This window comes from Podarcis melisellensis (genome assembly GCF_964234715.1).
Source record: "Podarcis melisellensis genome assembly, chromosome: 10".
Lineage (NCBI taxonomy): Eukaryota > Metazoa > Chordata > Lepidosauria > Squamata > Lacertidae > Podarcis > Podarcis melisellensis.
In genome coordinates, this window is record NC_138542.1 from 37,786,994 (window position 1) to 37,813,660 (window position 26,667).

General features: G+C 38.1%; 2 protein-coding genes across 5 annotated transcripts in view; one reads left to right on the plus strand and one right to left on the minus strand.

Moving 5' to 3' along the window:
* The window catches only part of TSPAN19 (tetraspanin 19), a 93,360-nt gene that overhangs the window by 65,372 nt on the left and 1,321 nt on the right, over positions 1 to 26,667 (minus strand). The window lies entirely within an intron of this gene.
* The window catches only part of LRRIQ1 (leucine rich repeats and IQ motif containing 1), a 104,003-nt gene that overhangs the window by 43,796 nt on the left and 33,540 nt on the right, over positions 1 to 26,667 (plus strand). For 3 of the 4 annotated variants that reach the window (XM_081926569.1, XM_081926570.1, XM_081926571.1), the window contains 7 exons: positions 480 to 681; positions 3,543 to 3,662; positions 12,835 to 12,924; positions 15,412 to 15,533; positions 16,093 to 16,188; positions 16,942 to 17,021; positions 21,667 to 21,768. In XM_081926569.1, the coding sequence (XP_081782695.1) occupies positions 480 to 681; positions 3,543 to 3,662; positions 12,835 to 12,924; positions 15,412 to 15,533; positions 16,093 to 16,188; positions 16,942 to 17,021; positions 21,667 to 21,768 (812 nt within the window). Of the gene's footprint in view, positions 1 to 479; positions 682 to 3,542; positions 3,663 to 12,834; positions 12,925 to 15,411; positions 15,534 to 16,092; positions 16,189 to 16,941; positions 17,022 to 21,666; positions 21,769 to 26,667 lie in introns of those variants that run through there. The other variant, XR_014172094.1, reaches the window with a different exon arrangement.

Below are 26,667 nucleotides of genomic sequence, written 5' to 3' on the forward strand. Positions count from 1 at the left end.
TGAACAAAATAATGGTAAAATAGAATGCCTTTGGAATAATCTGGCCATTTTGCCTCATCCTCCCTTTTTGCTCCTGCTGTTCTACATGAAGAAATCCTCAGCCACCAAATTTCCTTTTCATCCCCATCCCACTCCCAATTTAGAAATAGTTTTGCTCACAGCAGGAAGTGCATAGAACTGGGCTAAATATTTCCTTCTTGATGTTATTCCTTAGTTATTTTGTCAATCATTGTATCATCTTCAGCTGTTGTTCTTTATTGTTGTTTTCCTAATAATAATAACCATAACAACAATAATAAACAACCATCATTCTCCATATTGTAGTGGTTTAAGCATCAGTCTTCCTCTGCATTCTGTGTTGCATGTAAATCGTGGGTGGTGGGTGGTAAAACAATTTTTTTAACTTCCAAAATAATTTGCTGTCATTGGCACTGGTTACAACTGCTGAGTACAGTCTGTTATTTTTCTGATATTTCTAGCTTGGCAGCCACAGTTATCCAATCACACTGGCGAAGCTACTGTGCTCGTAAAAAGATAAATTTTTATACGTGGCAACATCTGGCTGCAACTGTGATCCAGTCTTACTGGCGAAGCTACTATACCAGGAAAAAGATTGTCAACCTAAAGAAGGAAGATCACCATGATTCCATGGTCAAGCATAAAGCTGCTACTAAGCTTCAGGTCAGTCTTTGAGAATGGATGCCTAACTCTCTTACATAAGCTTGGACCACCACACAACCTGAAAAAACATAAAGGCAAATAGAATCAAGCACTGGACATTACCTCACAGAATCAATCCACCAAGCAAACGTTCTTTGGTTCTAAAACGGATGCAACTAAAAGATGCAATAAAACTAAAAGATACTATAAAATACAGTGGTACCTCAGGTTACAGAGGATTCAGGTTACAGATACTTCAAATTACAGACTCCACTAACCCAGAAATAGTCCCTTGGGTTAAGAACTTTGCTTCAGGATGAGAACATAAATCGTGCTCCGGTGGCGCGGCAGCAGCTGGAGGCCCCATTAGTTAAAGTGGTACCTCAGGTTAAAAACAGTTTCAAGTTAAGAATGGACCTCCAGAACGAATTAAGTTCTTAACCAGATGTACCACTCTACAATTTCAATATATATGTTCACATCAGTGGGTGGGGGAGCCCTCTCCTATTGCCTATTAGGGGCTTATATAATGGATCAGTATAGCCCAGGTTGGGTGCTCCTCGGTAGTTCTCCATGGGGGCAACCTGATCTAAGACTAGACATCACTCACATAGAGAAACACAAAAACAGAAGGAAGTCTTGTAGTCCTTTAACGAGTAAAGCCATATTCAGGCATATTATACCTATCTTGTTTTCCTCCAATAGGGCTAATATAAGAACTCCGTTATCCCTGATGATTTGTTATGCTGGCTAGGACTGCTGGGAAACGGAGCCCTGTAGAATCTGGAGAGACAGACCCATGAGTTGCCCATTCCTTCTTTAGGGCTTGCTTTTGAAAAGTTGTTTCCATTATGTGAAGGGTGGTGGGACTCAAAGTAGTGGCTGGGAGCCACATGCCTGATAACTAAATGGTGACTTCATATTCAGTGCTACATGCTGGGGAGAAACAAAAGGTCTCATGTTCAGCCCTCAAGCATCTCCAGTTAGGAACAGGAAACGTTCCTTATGAGGAACGGCTAAGGGAGCTGGGCATGTTTAGCCTGGAGAAGAGGAGGTTAAGGGGTGATATGATAGCCATGTTCAAATATATAAAAGGATGTCACATAGAGGAGAGAGAAAGGTTGTTTTCTGCTGCTCCAGAGAAGCGGACACGGAGCAATGGATCCAAACTACAAGAAAGAAGATTCCACCTAAACATTAGGAAGAACTTCCTGACAGTAAGAGCTGTTCGACAGTGGAATTTGCTGCCAAAGAGTGTGGTGGAGTTTCCTTCTTTGGAGGTCTTTAAGCAGAGGCTTGACAACCATATGTCAGGAGTGCTCTGATGGTGTTTCCTGCTTGGCAGGGGGTTGGACTCGATGGCCCTTGTGGTCTCTTCCAACTCTATGATTCTATGATTCTATTCCAGTATAAAACACTGGAGAACTGATACCAGTCAGTATGGACAAGACAGCTAGATGGGCCAATGTGTCTGACTTGGTACAAGGCAGTTTCTTTTTAAGTTTGCAATTGGGAGATCAAATCATGCTTTGTTAAGCTGTTGTTGGACTCCAATTTCCAGAAGCCCTATAACTCAAAGATAGTGGGAGCTGAAGTCCAACAGCATCTGGAAGGTCACTTATTATCCATCCCTGCTTTAGTCAATCAAGTTTGCATTACTGGTTACTGGCACTATATGATTAAAAGGGCTACTTGCACTGATTTAGTTCCACTGAATTTCCGTGACATTTCACTAGTGTTAAGAGTTTTGTGAATCATTACCTTATGGTGCAAATAAAAATGTCATCCTGCCTTCTAGCCTTAAAACAACCTTTTGAGTATGCTAAGACTTCTTTTAATCTTTTTTTTTGGGGGGGGGGGGAGATAAATTAATGTTGAAACCAGAACTTCAAAATATCTAAAACCCAGAATGTGTGTGATGGAAATTCACCTGGGTTCTAAAAGTGAAAGATAGATTTGAGTCCTTTTTTCATATTTCCCCCTGGATTCTGAATGTGAACTTTCAGAAGGACCAAAATCAAATGCACAGCCCCAAACTTAGCAAAGCACTACAGCTAAGCAGGACAACAGAATTTCTACTTAAGAGTTTCATTGTTAGTACTATTAAACAATATGTCATGCTACAATTAATATGCCCAAAGTATCATTATTTATATGCTATTTTTATACAGATTTAGGGAGGATGCAACGGTAGTGCCTATTTTCAGTTATGCAACTAGAATGTTCTCAAATTCAGAGCCACATAATGTGGTTTTATGTTATCTCCTTTATTACAAGCCATTATTTGTTCTCTTATTAGTGGTTCTCTTGATGCCTTTCCTCCCTTTCATTTTTTTGTGGGTTTGTTTTGTTCTTTCTCCTTTCCCCTTCTCACAACTTTCTCCCGTAAATTAAATTCTTCCTTTTAAAAAAATAGTCTAGAGATTGCTAGTGAAGGTGAAAATGATTGGCCTAAGTTAATTGCTGATACGTCTGTATACGTTGTCAGGTGTAATCAGTGGAAATTTTTATTTAAGTGTGTTTTTATTTTTGTGAAAGTTAACACTTAATTCTTTTTCGTGTATCTTCTTCCCCTAAGCTTATAGTAGGTCCTGAAGGGATTGTCAAATAATTAATTAGTTGACCTTGGTTTGTAGTTGAGAGGGTTTTAGGATTCCATTCTGCTTACTCGAGCCAAACCTCCAGAGTATTCTGAGCTCTAGACATATGCTGATATTTAATTTGTCTTGTAGTTTTAAATGTCACATAAAGTTCAAAAAACAGATCATTGAGCTATTACAGAAAAAGAACTACAATGTTTTATCTTCCTAATGGGATAACAGAGAATCTGGATTTGGATTTGATCTATGGCCTCATATAACATGCTTTACATTTTTGTTTAGGCACTCTGGAAAGGTTTCCGTCTGCGAAAGAAACTGGCCAGTGCTTTGGCAGCTGTTAAAACTGATGAAGCTGATGATGACTATAGCGAAATAGATGTGCATGACTTTATGTTTGATGAAGTAAGTAGAGTTGTTTAATATTTAATTTATAATTCTAAGTTATTTAATTGGTGCTAAATTGGTGCAGGTGCTAAAAATATGATTTAAATGTAAGAAGAAATGAATTGGTTTTAAAGTTTTGTCTCCTGGCAAATAACTGGAGAACAAATCTATTTATTTCATCTATTTGCTTTTAATTTACTTTTAATTTTCTTTATTTTTATTTGCAAAATGTAGACTCGGCTTTTTGACAAAATCCTTCAAAAAGTGGTTTACATTCTTTTAAAATACAAACCTGTTGGTAATTTTTGAGCTTTATTAGTTTCTTGCCCTATAAACTGTTCTATTGCCAGTCATGCTAATATTGTGACTCTTTTCATGGAATGCTGAGCAGTACAGCAAAATACCCATGTGTAAATAGGTACATATGGAAAGCTGCTATTTTTATCATAAAAATATTTTCTAGCATCTCAATACTTCAGTTTTGCATGTATATATTCACTGCAGTTTTGAAATTTTAATATTTGGGGTAAGGAGTGCTTCTGTAGATGGGTGGCTCTGATACAGCCCCTTTTATTTATTATTCCATTTTTAGCATATAATTATTTAGTCTTATTTACAAGAAAGGATATATTGAACTATGGTGGATAACAGGTCTGATAGTTGTTTTACAAGCAACAATGATAAAATTAACAAATTCTACTAAACAGACTAAAACAAAGAGGTAATTGAATTCTGAGTAATTTAACTCTGCTGTCTCTTTAGACATGAATGAGTATAATTGCCTTCTAAATTTAAAAAGTTTAAGGTGAAAAGAAAGTGGAATCCTGCAAAGTCAGAATATTTATGTGATCAAACAGTAATATGAGAGTTTCAGATGGAATAGATTAAAATTGCTATAAATTATTTCTGATGATGAAGGATAAATAAAAAACATGCCCCCCCAAAAAAACTGTTTAGGGAATTGCTTATTAATACAATAATGATCAACACACTAATATTTCAGTTTTAATATAAACAGAATATTTATGCAACATTGATAATATTTTTCTAGTATAACTAGAATTATAGCTAGTAGCTACAATTGAGTATAAATCAAAAATTCAAAACTACTGCCAGGTCTCGCCCCTTCCCTAAGTGACAACCTTTCCCAGCAACAAAGCACTCTTAATATGGGATTCTTTTCCCACTGGTGTTAATTGTATAGTCAATGATAAGAGTGGCATTCAAAACTCACAGCTAATTCACAGTGATGGAGCCTGACTAGAGGTAGCAAACAAATGTTTGGTTGGATTGCCTGTTCATGTAAAAAACATTGTACAAAGATAATACGATGATAACAATCTCAAAAATCTGGCTACTGATCATGTACGCTATTTCCTGCCCTTCACCAGCAGGTTCCATGGTGGGTTGTAAAAACTGAAAATTCAGTACTAAAAAAATGTAAAAGAAAAGACAGTCACAGGAATATGATGGGGCCTTAAAACACACATATCAGGTGTCAAAGGTCACAGTAAACATCATTCCCCTAAAACTATAAAGTAAAGGTGGCAGTCAAACCTCTGTGTAGAATTCCTGGTCACTGCCACCCAAACTTCTGAGGGAGGCAGAACAAGCAAAAGGACCTCCTCTGCAGATATTAATACCCAAGAGGCTCTCTACAGAATTAACTGTCCTGAATTCCTTTTCTAGACATTGATTTAAAAGACCCTTCAAAGACAGGTTTTTGGGTTTTTTTGTATTTGGATGGGAAAGAAGTTGTACACCTATAACTAGAATTTGAGGGCTTTACTCATGTCTAATTTAGGAGGGTGGGATCTCTGTCCCTTTAGATGGACTCTAACTCACATCAACCTCAACTAGCACGGCCAATGCTCAGGGACAATGGCTGCTGTAGTCCAGCAACATCTGAAGGACCACAAGTTCCCCACCTCTGGCTGAATTACTTTTTTATGCTGTGACTACATTTCATACTAATTATCTATTCCTTAGAGCCATTTTTAAACCAACTCTTTCATTGGGGTTATCAGCCTTCTTTCTCATACTGTGAAATAAGTGGGATAGTTAGGTGCCCAGATATATCCAAGTTATTTCTATATTGGTCCCTAAATTTTAAACCCCTTTCCATTTTAATTCATGTGAATTTTACTTGCAAGATTCAGGCACGTTTTCTACCCATTTGTTGCAATATCAGTGGTTATTTGGGTATCTCTGGTGCCTTTCCTTTTTTCACACTATATCATTGGTGCCCTTTAGACCTTACAATAACAGCTAGGGAAGTGTCTGTTGGATGCTTGAAACCCACTGGGTTTAACCATTTGGCATGTTTTTACCATACAATGGTTCCCTGGTTGGAATAAGGGGAAATTATCAGAACCTGTTCGGCTCACCTTATGCACATGGTAGGATATATTTTATACATTGCAGAGGTGCTTTGAGATTAATCCTCAGGAAGCAGCTCCCAAACCATTTCTGTAATATCTAAAGGGTGCCTAAGATATTAACTAATTTATTATAATCCCTGCTAAGAGTCTGTGATGACTTGTGCTTCAGTTTTATTTCCTTTTCGTACCTCATGATTTCAGCCTCTGAGAAAGGGCCAGCAAAATGTGCTCTTCTTAAGTTTCTCCATCCTGTTGTCTGCCATCAATTACAGAGCATTTAACCCTATTGTAAATCCATCATAACGTATACCCTTTTAAAAAAACCCATGACATTTATGATGTCTTTATACACAATATGAGGTAAACTGGGACCTAGTTAATCTTTTACAGCACACAGCCTTCAGGCTTTATTTTAGCCACTTCCAAAAAATCAGGAACTTGGAGAGTCATTTTCTCACTAAAGTGCTTGGACAGCCATGTGCCAAGAATGCGTTAATTCTGTCAGCATTGACTTCCAAAGTGCTTTCTTTGTGAATAGGAGCCATCAGTGCAGCTGAGATCATACTTGACACATCTATCAGTCCCTTTAAAGGGACCAGTGCAAGGAGTGATGTGTTGATTTTTCACTTTCCTTCTTGTGTAGGAGAAATGTTATTTGAAATAGATCTGGGTATTTTATTCTGTTTTAATATTAAAATTCAGAAAAGCAGTACTAAAAATAAACTAGGGGTTTTTTGTAGTAAAAAGCAGAAGAATGGCAAATGCATGTTTCCCACCAATTTCATCTTTGTGCCTTCTGACCTCCAAAAAAATTCAGAAGCATATTGAATGTCATTTAAGGCTGTAATCATAACCCCACTGTCTGAATAGGCATTGTTAGAATTGTGTTGTAAATGTTACCCGATTTTTATTTGTTTATTTTTGCATCTGGTTAATGAAAGAATATGTAAGATCTAATAGGTCTTGTTGGGGAGACTGGGATGCTGCAATTTTCCCAAATATATACTGTAAAGCATACAAAACACTGTTGGTTGTGCTTTCAGTTCTTTTTTATTAAATGAAATACCCTGCCCACATAGGCAGATGAATATAGACATTCCCCTGCTTCTTGATGAGCAAGAAGGGAACTTCTATGAGTTTCCAACAACTCTACATACACTGCCTATAGACCGCAGTCATCAGATCACTTCATAGCTTTAAATTAGAGGAGAGACTTGAGATCACATAGGGACAACTCAATTGTCCTTGAACATGGGATACGTGAAGCTCCTGCTTGTTTGAACCAGAGACTATATTTCTTTTTGCAGGCAGGAACTGCCTTCTCCATGCTAAGAGGGGGGAAGGCCTATTTACCCAGGTTCCTGCAGTTTGACAAGGCAATCAATATGCCTCTGAATTCCAGTTGCTCAGAATTACTAGTGGGAAGAGTGTTACACTGCTTCTCAGGCCCAGATTAAGAGACTCTAAGGACTTAAAGCATTTTGGTGCCCCCATATATATCTAATTCAAAATAGAGACAATAATGAACTGTAAAATATATATTTTTTTATTTTCCAAAATGAAACAAAAGCTACAGTAAGATGGAAAATAATGTTTATTTTTGTATATTTACATAAATAGTGTTTATTTTTGTTCAGCTGCACCATATGGTTTATGGTAAATCCAGCAATGGAAAATTTCCGTGATGCCCCTCTTCCCTTGATGCCCTAAGCACATGCTTATTTGGCTTAATGGTTAATTCAGCCCTGCTGCTTCTGAGCTTCTTGTAGGCATTTGGCTGAACACTATGAGAACAGGATGCTGGACTAGAGGAGCCATTTCATGATCCATCAAGTCTATTCTTATGTTCAAATAAGGGGTGAACTCCTCATTAGTATTGTGTGTACTTCTGATTCTATAGATTTTAAGAATGTTTCATTCTGTTTTAATTATTGCTTTTTCTATGTTTTAGCCGTTTCTATTTTAACTGTGAGCCACCTTGAGTCCCTATCAGGGAAAAAGTGGGATATAAATAAATACAGTACCATAATAATAATCATAATTTGATTATTTTCTTCTACATTTTTAGTGTATGTATGTTTTCAGCTCTGTGTACCATATTGTTTTCTTATTTTTGATATAAATCACCCTCCACTGGAAGGAGTCTAGGGTGATGTACAACTAAATAAATAAATGTAAAGATAGTGTCAGCAAACTGGTGAGGTTTTCCCCACTCCTGTCATCAGGAAAATGAGGAATTGGTTCTTCTCTTCATGTTTATAAGAAGCCTTTACCTGAGCAGCAAGTTCCCTACACTTGCATTCTCACCTTTTCTCTGTTGATCATGAGTATCTGAAGGAGAATTGTCTTCATGAAGTAGCTAACTCGGCTTTTCATCCCACAAGAAATAGATTTGTCCACAGTTTGGGTAGCTTAGCTCAAGAGTAGCATGAAGATGATGAAGTAAGATTATGAACCAGATCAAAAATGCATTTAAGAATGAAGGGAGTACAGTGGCAGAGCTCCTTGGCTGGATAGGTGTATTCAAGAAAGAATGCAATTTATATTACACACAATATTCCTCTCTCCTCCATAGAGCTCAGAGAAGCATATAGGGGATATTATTTGTCTAAGACCACCCAGTGAGTTTTATAGCCATAAAAGCAGGGATTGGACTTTAGACATCTTACATCCTCATCCAACTTATTCTAGCCACACGCAACACTGGCTTTGAGGTTTAGAGTTTGTGAACGTCTAATTGTGAAGAACAGAGCTGTACTATATGTGCCTGACATTTGCAAGTTTCAGGTTTGGTGTTTTCGTACCCAAATAGAAAAGGTATATATGTTGGGAGGGTGCCTATGGAAATGTGTGTATATATGTGTGTGTACATGAACACATGGAGATATGGCTAGCTAAGCAAGAACATGTCATAGTTCCCTAAGGATCATCTAGTCTAACTCCCTTTGATGCAGGAACCACAGTAAAATAACCCCTAAGAGATGGCCGTCAAACTTCTGTTTAAAAACCTCCAATGAAAGAGAGTCTACCATATTCAAATGTAATCCATTCCACTGTCAAACAACACTTACAGTCAGAAAGTTCTTCCTAATATTTAGTCAGAATCTCCCTTCTTGCACTTGGAATCCATTGGTTCAGGTCCTACCCTGCAGCAGCAGAAAACCAGCTCGCTCCATTATCCATTTGACAGGCCTTCAGATATTTAAGGCTTGGCCCTCTCTTCTCCAGGCTAAACATACTCAGCTCCCTCAACCATTCCTCATAAAATGTGGTTTCAAGACCTTTTATCATCTTGGTTGCCCTCCTCTGCACATGTTCCAGCTTATCAATATCCTTCTTAAACTGTGGCACCTAGAACTGGATTGAGTATTCCAGGTAGGGTCTGACCAACACAGAATAGACTAGTACAATTACTTCCCTTGATCTGGACACTGCACTTCTGTTGATGCAGCCTACAATTGCATTAGCTTTTTTCTTTTGCTGGTACATCACACTGCTGACTCGTGTTAAGCTTATGGTCTACTAAGACCCATAGATCACAAATTACTTTTGATAGTTTTGGTCCAGTTCTTCAATCTGTTAACATCATCTTGAATCATGCATCTATATTCTGAGGTATTAGCAACCCCTCTCAGTTTCCTATTTAAAGCTTAAATCTCTTTATCTTTGCTGTTGCCTAGCTTGCATCATGAACTGAACTAGAGAAAACCCATATTTTGTTGAAGGAAATCTTTATCAACTATCCTGCAGGCAATATGTGATTCCGTTCTCCAAAATTGCATGGAAAGGGACTCTGTGCAATCAGTATTCATGTAGAAGCCCTCATGTAGAGGCACACACACACACACACATACAGAAGAGAAGGACTTGTACTGCTCCTCCATCGTGCTATTTCCAGACTGGCTCCTAGTCACTGGGAGCCGTGTTTTTCAGGATGCATTAAACACACTGACTGACTAAAAAGCTAAGAGGTTTCTGAACTGAGAGGCTAATGTGGGAGTAGAGAATAATTAAGAGGGCTGTTTTAATCTACTATGTATTACCTGACTTGATATGCTTGCTTCTGTGTTTTCATAATACTTAATCCATCTGTATATTGTAGCCCAACATTGTTACATACATCTCCACTGTTCTCCTGAAGTCAAATATCCTACTGCATAAAGAAGGAAGCATGTCAAACTGCAAAATAACAACAACAATATATTCTGGTGTCTCAGCACATTTTTCTTTCTGAATTGTGTTCAACAAGGGAAATATTGTTCATGCTGTGAAACTGAGAATGAAGAAAAAGAAAAAAGGACACATAGTACTTTAGGGAAAGTTGAACCATTTTTGTCTAGTTTTTTTAAAAATCCAGTCAAATCCAAATCTTTCCCCACTTCCAGAACTAATCTTTGTGATATTCACAATTGTAAATCTCAAGTAGTAAGGCTTGAAAAATCCAAATTTTAAAAAATACTAGTGGCTTCAGAATAACTTGGAACCGTATAGCTAAGACTGATGATCCCAAAATCATGTAGCCTTTATTAAAATATGAGCAGTTCTAAAAATCAGTTTAATTTTTGACCAGCATCCAAAATGTAATGTCTTTTAAAATAGGTGAAATATAACTCTGTCCCTTTACTTTTCATTAAGGGGGAAGTAACCTAGTAGTCCCCCTTTTCACCAACATGGGTTGTTCTTAAATAGGTCAATATAGAATTTCGGTAATCCTATCTTCTGGTATCCAAAAGCTCGGATAATCATCTCAGAGAAATAAATGCAACCTAGCAGTAATGCATAAATGGGTGAAAGATGTTGTAGCAACGCCATTTAGAGACTTTTTATGTGGGAGGGAAAGGTGTTGAATCAAAATGAAACATCAAAAATTTGCTGACATAGAAACAGCCTCAGCCCCTAAGGGCAGGTACATACACTCTATGCAGCACACCCAATTTTTGTAGATACACTGGTGTTTCCCACAGCATATGCCTAAAGTGTTTAAAATTTCAAAACTGTCTCTCCCCGTCCCTCCCCCCCCCCCCCGTGAAAGAAGTAACAACATGTTGTTTTGGCTTTTTGATACAGTTGCTGCTAATCTTTCCATATGTGTGCTCCTTCTCAAACCCACCCATCTCACATGTCTTGCTACCCCCAAAAAAGGAAGTGGGTCCACAGCAACAACAAAAAAACAAAAGAGGGAAAAATAATGGTGATAATGATAACCATCATCTTAATATTATAGGAAAAGGAAAATTCAAAATAGAAAATTCTCTGAAACTTTCAATGAACAAAGCACAGTTAATTCCGTGCAGTGATAGACTACCTGTGCTTTCTCTCTCCTTTTTTCAGGTGATCTTTGTAATTGATTTTATAATTGCTTCTAGTTTTAAAATACTTTTTGATGCAGTGAATGCCTGTAGTTATTCAAGCAGAGGAGAAATGGGTTACAGGGAGGAGAATGACAATCAAAAATCAAAATTATTAGACTACGTGGAGATGGATAAGATGACAGGGAAAATCAGATATATAAAAGACCAGAGGTTTATAAAAGATTGGGAAAGTTTTACGGAATATCTGGAAAATCTAAGCGATGGTCAGATAACACTAGTGGGTTTTAAGGGAGCTCTGTAAGAAGCAAAGGGTACTGCCTAAAGGAAAACAGAGGAACCAGAATGATCAACGGCACTACAAAAGAAGAAATGCGGAATTATTGGCTTTTATTAACACGGATGATTTGTGGAAAGGTTGAAGGAAGCCACTTTGTAAACTATGTAAACATTAAGTGGAATATTATAGTTTTGTTCTGTATTTTGATCCATGTAAATCAATAAAAATTATGTTGGGGAAAAAAAAGACAATCTCCGTTCTTCCCTTTCTCCCCATGTGCCTGTACTGGGCATCCTACTCTGAGCTGCCTCACTAAAAGGTTACTGCTTGAGAGAAGCAGCACATTGCTAGGATGCTACAAGTCCTTTCAGCCTCAGAATCCCCCAGATTAAATGTGTTTACACCATGATTTGGCCCCATTGCCTTCCTCCTCCATGTAGAAGTTGGTCCTTGGACCACCTCCTTGGGGACTTGGTGAATATGATTTGGAAGCAGAAGATACTTAAGGGAAGAGAAAAGGTATGGTGAAGAGAAGAGGCAAGGAGGCAGGGGAAGAGAGGTGAGCTGGATTACTTAGGAGACCTAGGAGAAGGAAAGTGGTATGGAGGCAGCAGGGACTTGAAGAAATGAGACAGAGAAAACTACAGACAGGGGCAAGGGAGCTAAGAAGGAAGCAATGGTCAAGGAAAAGGGTGGTTGGGCAAATGTACATTTCTGTACAAATTTTCAGCATTTGTCTGGCATGTTCCTATACTGTAATGGCAATTACAGAGAGTGAGAGGACGTTCTGTATGCTTCAATAGTGTGTTTGGTGGTGCAACAGCAACCTTTTACAGGCAGAGTTTGGATGCCAGTTGGAAAGATTAGCTCTGCAATTCCAGATGTTGCAAAAATTCCATTTGCATTTAAAATTTCTGCAGAAGGCAGCTTTCTGTGTTTAATTCTGACTCTGCTGAATAGCACTTTGAAACAATTTAGTCTAGATTATTCCCATTGGAATTATTATGGGGGAAATCAAATGATATAAATTAATCCAAAACTTCTTTTTAGCTTCATCATTACTGTCCTACAGGTGACTATTATATTAGAATAGAATGGCTCAGAATCACTGAAAGCAGCATGCAACGCGGTCAAAATGGTGCTTTATAGAAGTTATCAAAACGAAACTGATATTATCCCTGCACTATTGACTTCATTGGTTTGTTGTTGTTTTAAACCAGGCTGTCATAGAGAAAGAATGGCCAGCTTTGGATTCCACCCGCTTCCTTTCACAAACACTGCTATTCTCAGACCAATTGCCCTCGCCAAAGGTAACATGTCACGGAAACTTTCTTCGTATTTGGCCTTTGTTCATTCCTTAAGGATCTCACTACACTTGGTGTGATTAATATTGCAATTTATTGACTGAAAAAACATAATTACTTTAAGAAGCCTCTGACTTCCTCCTCATCCCCAGATGTAATTTTTCATGTTGCTTTTCTTTCATTTGCTTAATTCCCCCCCTTTATTTTTGGATTTCTTTCAACACTTTACTTCACAGTAGCAAAATATATATATATGATGATGTGCCTCAGCTGCACATTTGGCAGTGGATTAAAAATTGCTAGTTGACACAGCGCTTTCAAAAACACTGAAGCCTGCAATATATGGCAACAGCTGAAGATTTTCAGAGCAGCTAAAGATCATTGAACTGTAATGTCTGTTAGCTATTTGATAATCTTTGAAGTTTCAGCTTTCTTTATGTTATGTTTAATTCTCTTTGTTATATGCAATGTGTTTTCAACAATATTTGTACTAGCAATAAGATAGAGAATGGTCATATATGGCAGACAGTAGTGCTTAAGCATGTTAATTTTTCACTCATTGGAGTAATTAAATGCAAGCCTTACACTCTAGTCCTAAGCATGCTTCCTTCAGAGTGATTTCACTGATTTCAAGTAGGATTCCTCTCCAATTAAATGTGTTTAAGTTCAGGGTGCCAACCATGCTTTCAGGAATGTAGTTTTAATTTGAATTTCAAACTGCTTCCAGATCATAACCTGCTCACGTCTTAGGTACATTGAGGTGGTTAAGTGCATTCCAGATTATTGCAAAATGACTGGATCTTGTTAAAGTCTGTGGCTGTGATCCAACTAAACAAAATGTGTGCATGGGGGAGAGCTGTGCACACAGACGGCTGTTTCTTTGAAGTTTCCACCAAGGATGCTTATGCTGCAACAAAGACCAGCTTTTTGGTTTAAAATGCATCTTCCTTTTGCAAGATGCAGCTGTGGTTGAAACCTCAAACAAACCTCCGACCTCACAGGGTTCTTTCCTGTGCACATAGCTTACTTGGGCACAGCCTATGAATGCAGTCTGTGTAAAATAAAAGAAGGATGGTCTGCATGTTGCTATTCTCATGGAATGATACTTTTGTTTGCTAATTTTCCTTGTCCGGTTATAAATCAACGTGCCTTGTCACATAGGTCTATCATACCATGTAGAGTTTCATTCACCAGTGCTAGATATTCATGAAAGCATCACTCATTCACTGAGAAATCTTTTATGTGAAATTTTTCTATTTCTCCGTATTTTCTATTTCTCCATATTTTGCAATCCAGTGTACTTCTAGGACAAATCAAAGGTGCTGGATTTATCTTTTGAAAGCACTTCATGACGTGAGAGCCATATATTTCAGAAGTCATCTCTCCCTATAGCTGCACTCATGCCAATTATATTTCTCAGATCAGCCCCTGCATTGTAATTTTTTTCTGTGGGGAGTAAGAAACTGTGCTTGAAGCAAAGACTTTACAACAATTGTTCAAAAATCTGTGTTGTCTCAGAAAAAGCATCAAGGCTCTTATTTTGGTTGCCAGATTTTATGACTTGCATCTGTCAAATTCTGAAAGCAAATAGAAGTTGTTTTCTTCAGTCATGTTTTTCTTTGTTTTAGGCCACTTCTAGACTGTTGCTGTTATGTAGATTGGATCCAATTGCATGCTAGCAAATTTAGGTTGCACAATTAAAGTAAATTAAAGTAGACTCCTGTCCCATTTCACCATCTGAGGTCAAATGGAGAAGTCCTCACTCCCACCCATGCTGAAGGCTTGCTTAGCTGCGACTTCTGGATTCCAGTGAGATCTCACCGGAATCCAGAAGTTGCAACTGCTTCTCCTTGTTTGTCTGGTGGCAGCAGTGGGGGGCCAACCAGGCCCCCACCTCCATGCCACCATGAGAGAAGTGAGGAGAAGAAGCAGCGGCAAGAACTTGTGAGAGCTCCACGAGATCCCATGAGATTTTGCCAGAAGCTGTCGTTGCCTCACTTCCCGTCTCCTCACTTCTCTTGTGGCGGCAGCAGGGGCAAGAGGTCCTGCTCTTGCACAGCACCCCCCAACCACCACCATCAAAAAAGTGAGAATTTTTGCACTATGGAAAGTGATAGGAAGTTGCACTCGCAAGTGATAGAACCATTGCTTGATGCGACATCATATAACCTCCCCACAAGCTACCAGAATGAATGTGGATGCTGTATAACTTCCCTGCAAATTTTGTGCAAACAAATCAGGATAAATGTTCAATGAGCAGGTCGTTAGAAAACAATCTTAATGTTTTATTATGCATTGAGCATTTATTAATTTTCTTGTAGACTGCATTGAGGCTAAGGAAAACTCTCCTATAAATGTTGATGGCTCTGATTATATAGCACATGCCTTACTTCTGAGTAGGCATGTATACCATTGCTTTATAAATGTGTAATGTGTTATGTTATTGTCCAAGAGAACTATTTGTTTAAACATTTTTATTCCTCTCCTTAAAAGTATAATGAACCTACAGGATGTGGGGACAATTCACATCATTTAAAGTGGCTTCCACATAAAACTCGGCAGCTTAAGGAAAGACCCAAATCATTCTTGTCAGAAAACAGTCAGATTAGTAACAGGTAAGTAAATAAATAGCTTTTAATGTTGCTTTCTGTAACTAAACAATTTAATAATCACTGGAAGAGCAATTAGAATTTCTTGTTGCTGTTTTGCTATTTTTAATTCATGTGATTTAAGTATTCAGCACATGTGCTTGGCACTAAAATAATGCAAATCAAATGCAAACAGTAGCTCTTTAATGAGCCAGTATTTGCTCATTAATTTTTTTAAAAAAGCATAAAATTAAAGTGCTATAAACCGAAGTCATAAAATAAAAAAGTAAAGTATGAAGTAGACATTAAAATGCAGATATCTGCTAGATAAGGGCAGAAGGATTTCTTACAGCTCTGCATTCCTTTGTAGAAAAATCTTGAAATGCGCTTTGAGTAATTGGAGTGTAAACATTTCATGTGGAAGTCTGACTTTTATTACTCTCCAAGATAAAGTTCCTGGTATATTAAAATAGATTTTATTTCTGGGTTTCAGAAGGCTTAGGTGCTTGGTAGCACTATAAAAAACTGTGGGGACTTACTTCTGTTACTGGGCTAGCTTTCAAGAACTTTTGCTTGTCTTCCTCAGGACAGAGAAGAGCACTCTCTCACAGCTTTCTGACCTGAAACTCCCCCAAAGGTCATCACAAAGATCAGAAAAAGAAGAAAAAATTTCAGAAGAATGGTATGTTCAGTTTATCATACTTCCACTTTTAATGGCAACTGTATTTATCAGGACTTGCTCATTTAGGTGAAAGCTGTGTTAGTGGCTGTCACAGCTAATCTGAAACATTTGTGCTGGTGTGTCCAGTAACTTTGTACACCATCCTTGGATCATGATGGACACCATGTTAGATTTTCTGAGACTGAATCAGCATAAGTGATGGTAATAAGAACATAATGTGCAGTTGTTGGCAATGAGAATGGTTTTATTGAATCAAGTTTGTCCATAGTAATACATTTATGAAATATGGTTTGTGTATCCCCGAGATCAGTTGCCCGTTCAGCAGCCAGTGTTGAATGTAATCTTGAGCAATTATGCACGCACTTTTCTTAATTTTAGTGGGCTAACGTTATTGGAACCATATAGCGGTCTACAGCCCATGCCAAGGTCTCCACATATACTTTATTTGTAATATGTGCTTTGCTATTGTATTATAGAGAATCCAAACAGCCCTGCATGTGGTATACACATGTAATTCAACATTTTAGGTCCATCCCTTTCTCACATGTCCTTTGCTGTCCCTGAATTCACTCCTCAGTGTCAAAATGGCCTCAAAGACCAATATTCAATGTGATGTGAGGTCTGCACTGTGATGTGAGGAAAACTGACAACTCTTCTGGGTATGCACAGGAGTGGCTTTCCGTGTACCTTCCTGTATATTCAGTAAATGCATATTTCTTGTTGCCTGGTGACTAAAAATCACCTCTCTTTTAGGGGTTTTAAAGACATTTCTACTGCACAGTTGATGCTAAAGAGAGCACATAAAATGAAAGCAAAGAAATCTAATAAGCTTGGTAAGTAAACATTCCTGATGAACTATGTGATAGAAGTTACATGTCATAAATAAATCTGGTCTATTGAGCTACATCTGGAAAGAGGCCCTCACCTCTTAAAAGCATTGAAGTGTATTGAAAGGTTGACACACCCAAAACTGATTGATGTTCATGGGATTGCTACTTAAGTATCATTGATTTCAAAATAGCTTGCACTTCTATGCACTTATGTGTCAGGTAACAGAATTATTTTGATTTTATCAGCCTTAATTTTGTTTATAATGTAGACATATTCATTTCATATCATCTGGAAATGTATGTGGACAATGGTTGCTCTAGATTGTTTTATTTAATAAGACAATTCTCAATTTTGTGAATTTTTTAGAAAACAATTTGAAAACATTGATATGCCAGTAATGTTGACTTCTAATTTCAAGTTATCAATGATGCCACTTTGATATTTTGAATGCTATTTGAAACTCCCTTGCAGATGTTTTGATGTATCATCAGTGTTGAATTTTGTGTGGCAAAATCAAGTATGCCTTTAAGAAATGCAATTTAAAATCTTAAGCATGTGCCTGTGACAAAGGAAAAGAAAATGGAGAGAGCCCCCAAAGAGTACATGCAAGTCCAGGGATTCTCATGGCCTCCCACCCTGTTCTATCAAAATATCCAGAATATCTGGTGTCCAGCTGAATTTTTCACATACATACATCTTGGTGGCCTACGTATCATTTGTAATTAATGGAACCCATTAGAGTGTATCATCTTTTCTCCATATGTGGTCTGCTTTATGTTACTTATGATTAATCCATTCCTAAATGGTTGTTTCTTAAAGCATATCAAAGTCTGCTGTCCTGTCTTTTGTTGTATATAAAGGACTTCTTGATGTTCTAATATTAACAAGGTTGGGGAAATGAGTGTTTGTACATTTGCTTTCTAAAAAGTGTTAATTTCACAACTAACTGAGAATATAATCAGTATATAAACAGAGGGCTGATCTGGTATAATGGTTAAGAGCAACAGCATTCCGGACAGATGCCAAGTTCCCAAGAGATGCATGTGCATTAAGATAAATGCATGTGCAATACATATATTACACAGAGTTTTCCCATTGCTAGTAAAGGGTTGAGTAACAGCTCCACCAGGTGGTCAAAGGCTGGGTGAAATTGAGGGAATTAGGCAGCTCCCACAATTCAGTTTGCTCCTGCCTTCTTCAAAGAAGTCAGCTCCTTCTCTTTTTCTCCTCAGGCTAGCTTTTTGCCTGTTTTCCCCTCCATTTCCCCCCTCTCTGTCTCTGATTGCTCTGGTAATTTTTCACTTTGCCTTTTAGTGACCCTATTTCTTCCTTAGTGCAGCTTTGCAGTCCTTTTCCCCCCTCAGCTCTCTCCAGTCCACCACCACCCTTTTCCTTATTGGAAATTTTCCCACCTGTTTTCTTTTCCTGTTTACTCTGTTCTTTCTATTAAAAGAAAGAAAGAAAAATAAAAAATAAAAAGCCATTTCCTCTCCCTTCTGTTGTCTCCTCTCCTTCCCTCCCCATATTCTGGCTGACTATTTTGGAATCAGAGGGTGGATAGTGGCAGGAAGCCTTCTCTTAGCTTCTTCGGTAAGAAGCCTTTTAAGCTACTTCGCATCCACCTTCTTACCAGGCATGTGTGTTGCACACTGCTTCAGTGTCTGTAGCCTTTGTACCAGGAGGGGATGGCATCCAACAGCCCTCCTAGTGTGGCCTCTGGCAGCTCTGGCTGTATTGCTATATTGACTTCCCCCATGTTTCTCTCTGCCCGTTGCCCTGGACCATAGACTATGTATTGATAGGCTGCTCAGTAACTCTGCTGTCCATACTCTATGGCTCAAAGCAGCACAATCAGAGAGAAAGGAAAGAGCAGGTGATGACTATTGTCATCTTACTACTCTGATTGTGAGCTTTCCTGGGGCATCTGTAGAAAACGGAATGCTGAACTTAATGGGTCTTTGGATTCATTCAGATTCTTATGCAAATTATAATGTTTGGGTTTGAAGGGACTGCTAAATTCCCCATTTTCTGAAGTCCACCAAATTTGCCTGCCAGTTTAAAGCCCCACAGACCCAAATTATAACTGAATCATACCCCAAGTTTGCTGACATCTGCTATATATTCTCTTTGAAAAGCATTTCTCCATTTCAAGCACAATATGGAGTCGTTGTCTAGGTACATAGTGAGCACTATCCTGACCTCAGATTAGAAAGAAGGCGATCCAGGCTATTTGCATGTTTGTATTCTTTTACAAAGTCTGTCTGTGTTGATGTCTGAAAGTTTGCATGAAGGGAAATTAGGTTCTGGCAAGTACCCAAGTCTTGTGGCTTTTATCAAAAGGAAGGACTCGGGATTAGCTTTCGATATATGCTGTGCTGTAGACAACTGGTGTCTGAGTACTTTGCTGGACCAGTGCTGTCAGGTAATGGATCAGAGGGCTGTTCTGCTTTAATCCATTACAGTTATGAATGTTTATTCAAGCAGTTAAATAAGTTGTGGCCACAGTTTAACCATACCAAATGTGTGCTGTGATTTATTCATCTACTGTGTCCACACCAACTACTTTTCTCTAATATGAGATAATCGGAAAAGTGTGGGCATGATACTGGAACACTTTGCAGCCAGGGAGAACTGGCAGAACGTCAAAAGATTTCCAAGTGTGGAGAATGCACAGTCTTAATTAAGCAGTAGTCCACAATGTATCACTTTGGTTTTAAACACCCATGGTCACAAAGTGTTATTTGCCATGTCTTGACAAGATAGGAACTGTGTTCCTCATTAGACTTTGATTCTTGAAGATGCAGTATTTATCCTCTTAAACCTGTAATCCTAATCCCTGGCTGGCAGTGGCTGGGCATGATGGAGTAGCACAGTAATCACTGCATCCACAACCCCACCACTCACGCCACTCAGAGTGGAACATGGGGATTTTAAAAAGCCGCTTTCCTGCACCAGCACTCAGACTGGTGCTGCAAAGACGCCTAGTTGGAGCCCAGTGCTATCATATGACTGTAACAAGGCATACTTCATAACTACAGGATCATGTGTGTTACCCTGCTGCATTTCAGGGTTTTCCACTGGCCACTGTCAGTGGAGGGTGGTGAAGCAAGGCTGGGCTGGGCAGAGGAACACTTCCTCTCTATCCAAATGCCCGCCAGCACAGCAATTCACAGATTGGATTGGTCTGTAATTCACAAATACTCTGTCATAGTTCTTCTCCCACACAACCCCCTCCCCATTTAAACAAAGTTTAACCACTTAAAGCTTTCACTAAAATCAAACAATATATAAATTTTATCAAGGGCTTGTGTCTCATTTTACATTACAGTGCTAAGCACTTTTTCTAGAGCCAAGCCAACTTATCTTTAATGGCACATCATCCAAATGATAGGGTTTAACATTCTAGTCTACATCATATGCAATTCCAGTTTCTGTTACCAGTGCATAATATAATAAAATACACATTTGCTCCGTAAGAGTAAACCATAGGAATAAAGGTACTGTTCTGCTGATTTCAATTCTCTACAGGTATTGATCGAGTGGGAAAGGTCCATACAGTTGGCCCCACACACGTAACTATTGTTCACAAACATGTAGTTCTGAACAATGATGGAGACTTTTCCACACCATCGGTTTTTTTTGTGTGTGAAGGGAGCTTAATATGTTTAAATGGAGACGCACCATGGGCATCATCCAGGTGTCCTTGTCCATAGGAGTGTGCTACATGTACAGTATATGAAAATCTCCCATTTCCAGATGATTAATGCTGGCAGATGATTGAAGTATCTGTCACGGATGCGTTAACTGAGATTTCTGCATTGCTGGGGGTTGAACTAGATGACCCTTGGGTCCCTTCCAACTCTACGATTCTATGATATATTTGATAGCACTGATCACCTATTGAGATGGGAGGCAGTAAGTGGAATCAGCCACCTTCCCCCTGAGTAGCCCACAAGCAGCAGATAGCACTGACCATCTGTTGATACTTCCCACACTTCAGGTACTGGATGTAGTGGAAGGTTTTTTTTCCCTCCCCAAAATGAGAGATGTTGCCATCGTAGCACCTTTTTGTACGGGCAAGGGGATGTAGAATTACGATCAATTTAGGGAAGCCTGTTTTCATCGGGTGGATTTGACAAGTAACACACTTTATGCAACACATTATTTGAAAATATTTATTATAGGTCTTTAAAGTTAGCACCAGATTATAGGATGCTTATAATTTCCAATTTTGAAAGAGACACCATTATTCAACATCCTCGGCAGTCTCAACAGGTCGGTCTAGTTATAGAATATGTAGGCTGGGCCTACACAACAGAAAGTGCAGCTTCCAGCTAGAAGATTCAAATATTATTTTAAATATACAGATTTTAATTGGCATTTTGCTTTACCATGGAAACTGGCCCAGAGAATAATTGGGCCATGGAATAATTGTTTAAGATATGTCACACAAATCAAAGTGATTTCCTTTCTTCTTTCTTTTTAACTCTTTAATGTTAGAAATAGTATATTTTCCCTTGATAATGTAAAACCTACATAGATCTCCCCCCCCCCCCCCTTAATAAATGGCTAAAAGGCGAATACTTCTTTTAGGGAATGAGTGAGCAAGATCTGACCTTTTGATTTTAACTTGTTCATGTCGTCTAGACCCAGCTGTGCGCCTGGCGTTGTTCAAAAACAATGAAAATAAACATCCCCCTGTGAAACCACCAAAGAAGGCACAGACTGCAAAAACTGGTTACTTTGAAGGTATGCAAAGGAGTTTCGTTTTATGTTTGACTTTTTTCTCAGATCTTTCGAAATTATGAAAGTCATTCAGATGTGTGGATCAATTTCCTTAAAATACTTCTTTTTAGGTTGACAATGACAAACAGTTTAATTCAGATAATGCAGATCTGCTGTCCACCCCCACCCCCTTGAACACACACACACACACACACACACACAGAGAGAGAGAGAGAGAGAGAGAGAGAGAGAGAGAGTGTACCCAGGTGGAAATTTTAAACTTCAGTTTATCAGAGAGCCTAACAAAATGATATCTTCATAGAAAATATATTTCCTTTATTTCTTGAATGTTTGGAATCGCAGGAGGCAGGGTGGAATTTAACATCAGCAGCAAGTACACATATGTTATCTGTTAAAAGGGTTGCTAGTTTTGAAAGGGGATGCCCTAGGAAGTGAAACAATTAGAACACTTTTTCATTTTTGTTAAACTGGAATATATCAGTAGTGAAAAAGTATAAGGAATGAGACTACCAAATACATAGTATGTTTCTTGACTGCTTCTTCTCATTTTGACTCAATTATCAGTGTTAAAATAAATCCTGACACAATAAGGAAGAGAAATAATATATACAAAATTGTATCTGGCTACTAGATATGCAAGGGTTTTTTACAGTATTCATAATCAAATGTGGCTAACTTGTTTTTTATTTTCATATTGCACACATTTGTGTTTCATATTTTTAGGATTTAAATATTCTTCTAGTAATAGATAGAAATTGTCGTGGGGGACATTTAGTACCTGTACTAAAAAGTCCAATGAATGGATCAGACTAAAACTAATTTTAACTTAGATTTATAATATGCCAAAATAATTATTTTGAGCTGACATCCAGTTCTTGCCTTGCTTCAAATTTTTCATACTTTAGGTTTTGTAGGATGATAGCAGCAAAACTCAGCAGGAGAATAGAGATAGCTGGACAGGCATATTTATCCTGAAGAGTTTAAACAGTGTGTGATACATTTATTTTTGTCTTACATAAATATTGCATTTTTCTCACTTTAAGCTGAAATAAATTTCCAAAGAAGTAATTGAAAAATTGTTTCCTTAAAAGCCTACTCAAAACTTCATGAAAAACTCTTTATTATTGTTTTCCACATATTTACCCTTATTTTTCAGATTCTGTACACGTTTAGGCCCTGTTGCAAAGCAAGAAAGCATGAATTAATTGCTTTGTTTCTTTAAGACAATGCTTGTTTTTTATATTCTAGAAAATAGTATAGTACACAAACTTCTAACTGGGGAATTGACACAACAGGGAAGTATAGAAACAAATTATTTCCGTAGGTATCTTTCTCTGACAAGGACATAAGAAAGAAAGTGATGCAGGTGGTATCAATGGCTTTAAATCCATATAGTTCCTGTGCACGTGCAGACTTTTGAGTATGCAGAAATAGCTATAGAAGTCAATGCAGCAACCTCCTTTTGTCTGGGAGATGCTCTTACCATGGCCATTTTTTTCACATTGTTATGCAGTTTAGTTCAGCATATACAGCTTCTTATGGTAAGCAAGCATCATACACATGAAATGCATTGTTCTTTAATGATGGGGGGAAAGACATCTCTGGTGTTTGTTTGTTTTTAATGTATTGTCCAATTAGTGAATTATGAAACATTTTTATAATAGATAGAAAGGATGCTTGTAACCCAATTTATTGGGTCAATGAGATCCTACTTTAATAATAGTCTGTATTGTTTAGATACTGGTCTGATTTACACTAAGCCAAACCATGGCTTATTATGAAAGAGTGAGGAAATTTTAAACTTCAGTTTAAAAGATTCAAAAACATTACTCCTTCACTCCTCCCCAAGTCCTGCTGCTGTCATGCTGCCTGGAGCTAAACCATGGTTTGGCTTAGCATTACGTCTGAACGTAGGCTTGTGGTTTGTCAAACCACATCAAACCACAAGTTGCCATTCTTGGTTATTATTCGTATTTAGCCTGAGGGAGACAAATGATGAGCCTAGGTTTGCTTGTCACTAAGGTGAACTATAGCTGCATTCCAGGAAGCATGGCAGCAGCAGAAGTAGCAGCAATTTTTCCACTGTTCATTCGTTCACAATTCACTATAATTTGGCCTACGTTTAAGTGTAAACTGGCCCATTGTATCCTTTATGCAAAGAAATAGAATTTTCATTTCCAAAGTACTTCTCTTCCTCCTCCTTTTCTTTCAAATGTGAGGTCAGTGGTGGTAACCAGAGATGAGGCCTTTTCCATTGTCTCTCTTTGGAATCCCTGGAGCTGCATCTATATATTGTTGGTGGCAGATGAAGACTTTTTTATTCACCTAGGCATTCTTGATCAGTGATCTATCTTAATTTTTTTATTTTATTCCTTTAACTTGTATGGAGACCACTGGTTGTACTGTTTTTTTAGAAGCTGGATATAAGTATTTAAAATAAACGTAATTATGTTTTAAAAATAAAAAAGCTTATTCTGGATAGGCAAGATTGAAACACAATGGAAGGATCACCTCCTTTATTGTTGGAGAATATATGGAGTATAAAGTAGCAGAAGTGAAGAGAAAAGGTTTTACAACTTTTGTATAGTCCTTTGGGGTCAGCAAAGAGGGCTAATTTTGGGGGGAATACTTATTCAGTATATAATGTCAATTACATGTATGAGATCCTACTGTTTAACTAATAACTATGTGTATACATATGCATTATATACGTAATCAGACTTTGATGTTGCTGGATATGAAAATGCACCGCAACTATGTCATGTACTGCATCTTTTTTACATTTGTTAGAATAGGGGAGGATAATCATTGTAATGAGAAGCACATTGCAACCAACAGTTATAGAAATGAATTTTCTGTGAAGATCTACACAAAGAATTTCTGACAAATCCCAGCCGTCTACTGTAACAGCACAGATAGTACTTGAAACAATGCACCAGTGGCTCACTAACAGCTAGAGATAGATGCCAAGTCATACTTTCACAGTCTTGACCTCACATTGATTCAGCTAAAGCTGTTTCAATGTGTATGGTAAGCCAGCAAAACTGCCATATGGGGTGTAGTGCAAAACGTTGTACAGATAATATTAATTATGGGAACGGCATGCTTTTACCATAATACCAGGTTCATACTGATCTCATATGATGGAACATCGCAGTTTACAATTTCACCAGCACTGTTACTGCCCCATCTGATATTTAACTCCATTCATTGCCAGTACAAGACCCACAGCTAAACTTGGTATCATTGACACGTGGCACAAATATACAGTACCTTTAAAGATATAAAAGCCACTGGATATTTTATATCTCTCTAAGTGATGTACAATATAAAAACAAACAATATCATACAAATAAATGTACAATCTAAAATAAATAAAGTAGCAGTATAAAAGCATGCAAAACCAACAAAAAATGGGAATTTGGGTGATTCAAGTTCACAGACACACATGGAGGGAAAACAATCTATTTTTGAATTCCACTTCTGGCCTGGTTTTGAACTGAAACAGCTTTGGTTGCCTTTGTAGACAATCTAAGCTGGGAACTTAAGAGGGGGAATAAGTCCTGGTAGGTTCTCTTGCTCTCATTCAAGACCACTGACCATGATATCCTTCTGGACTGACTGGCAGAGATGTTTTGCAGTGATTCTGGTCTTTTCCCCCAGAAGGTACTGTTGGAGGATTCCTGTTCAGTGTGCTGTATGGTGTCCCTCAAGGATTAGTTCTGTCCCCCATGTTGTTCATTGTCTACATGGAACCACTGGGAGAGGTATTCCAAAGATTTGGAGTATATTGTCATCAATATGTAAATGACACACAGTTCTATTTCTCCTTTCATCTAATATGAACCAGGCTGTTATGGTTCTGAACCCATGATGGGGTGGTATTGGGCTGGATGAAGACTAACAAATTGAAGCTCACTTCGAATAATGGATGTGCTTCTGGTCAGGAGAGAGCTACCCTGGAGTAGGGATTCAACCTGCCTTAGATGGCTTGAAAAATCAGGTTTTTTGCTCGAGCAAACTCCTGGATTCAGCTTTATATCTGAATTACCGGTTGGTAGGTGGGCAAGAAGAGCCTTTACTCAGCTTAGGCTGATATACCAGCTGTGCCAGTTCTTGAGGAAATCAAACCTGGCTTCAGATGAAAAACCATGCTTTATACTCTGAGCTCCGTTGAAGAAAGGAAGGATAAAATGGTAATAAATAAACAAGTCAATGTTTTGGTAGTTGTATGCTATGCAGATATTTTAATCTCTCTTGCTTTTAAGTTGAACTATGCAAATATTTAGCCTCCTGATCAGAAAATATAATCATTTTCCTGGGGGACCACAGTTTGCTTGGTATTCTAAGAATTTCAACATTCGTATTTTCAAAACATCTAACCTGTTAATGACTGCACTGTCTTCCACAGGCAGACTTCTGCTTACATGTGGTTTTTAGGATTACATCTGCAGCAGCACTGCATTGCTCTAACAAAGTTTTTGCTTGTTTGTTTTTCACATTTGAGCTTTTAAGAACAACAGATCTGTCCTGCTGGATCAGACCAAAGGATAGGCTACGTGTCCATTCCCAAACATTTAGCTGACCTTGGATTTAGTTTATTTACTTATACTAGCCTCCTGCCAACTGGCACCCTCCAGATCTTTTGGCCTGCAGCTCCTATCAGCCCCTGGCATCTAGAGAGCACCTGGTTGGCAAAGGATGGCTTATACTGCACTTTCTTGTTAAGACAATCACAGTGCCTTAGGTTCAAGATACAACAGAACAAAATCAAGAGCAAGAAACCCATTTGCTTTGTTTGCAGTTTGACAGTGAAACAGATTCCCTCAGAAGGTGGTGAGCACTCCATCTTTAGAGGTTTTTCAATAGAGCTTGGATGACCATCTGCCAGGCATTCTTTAG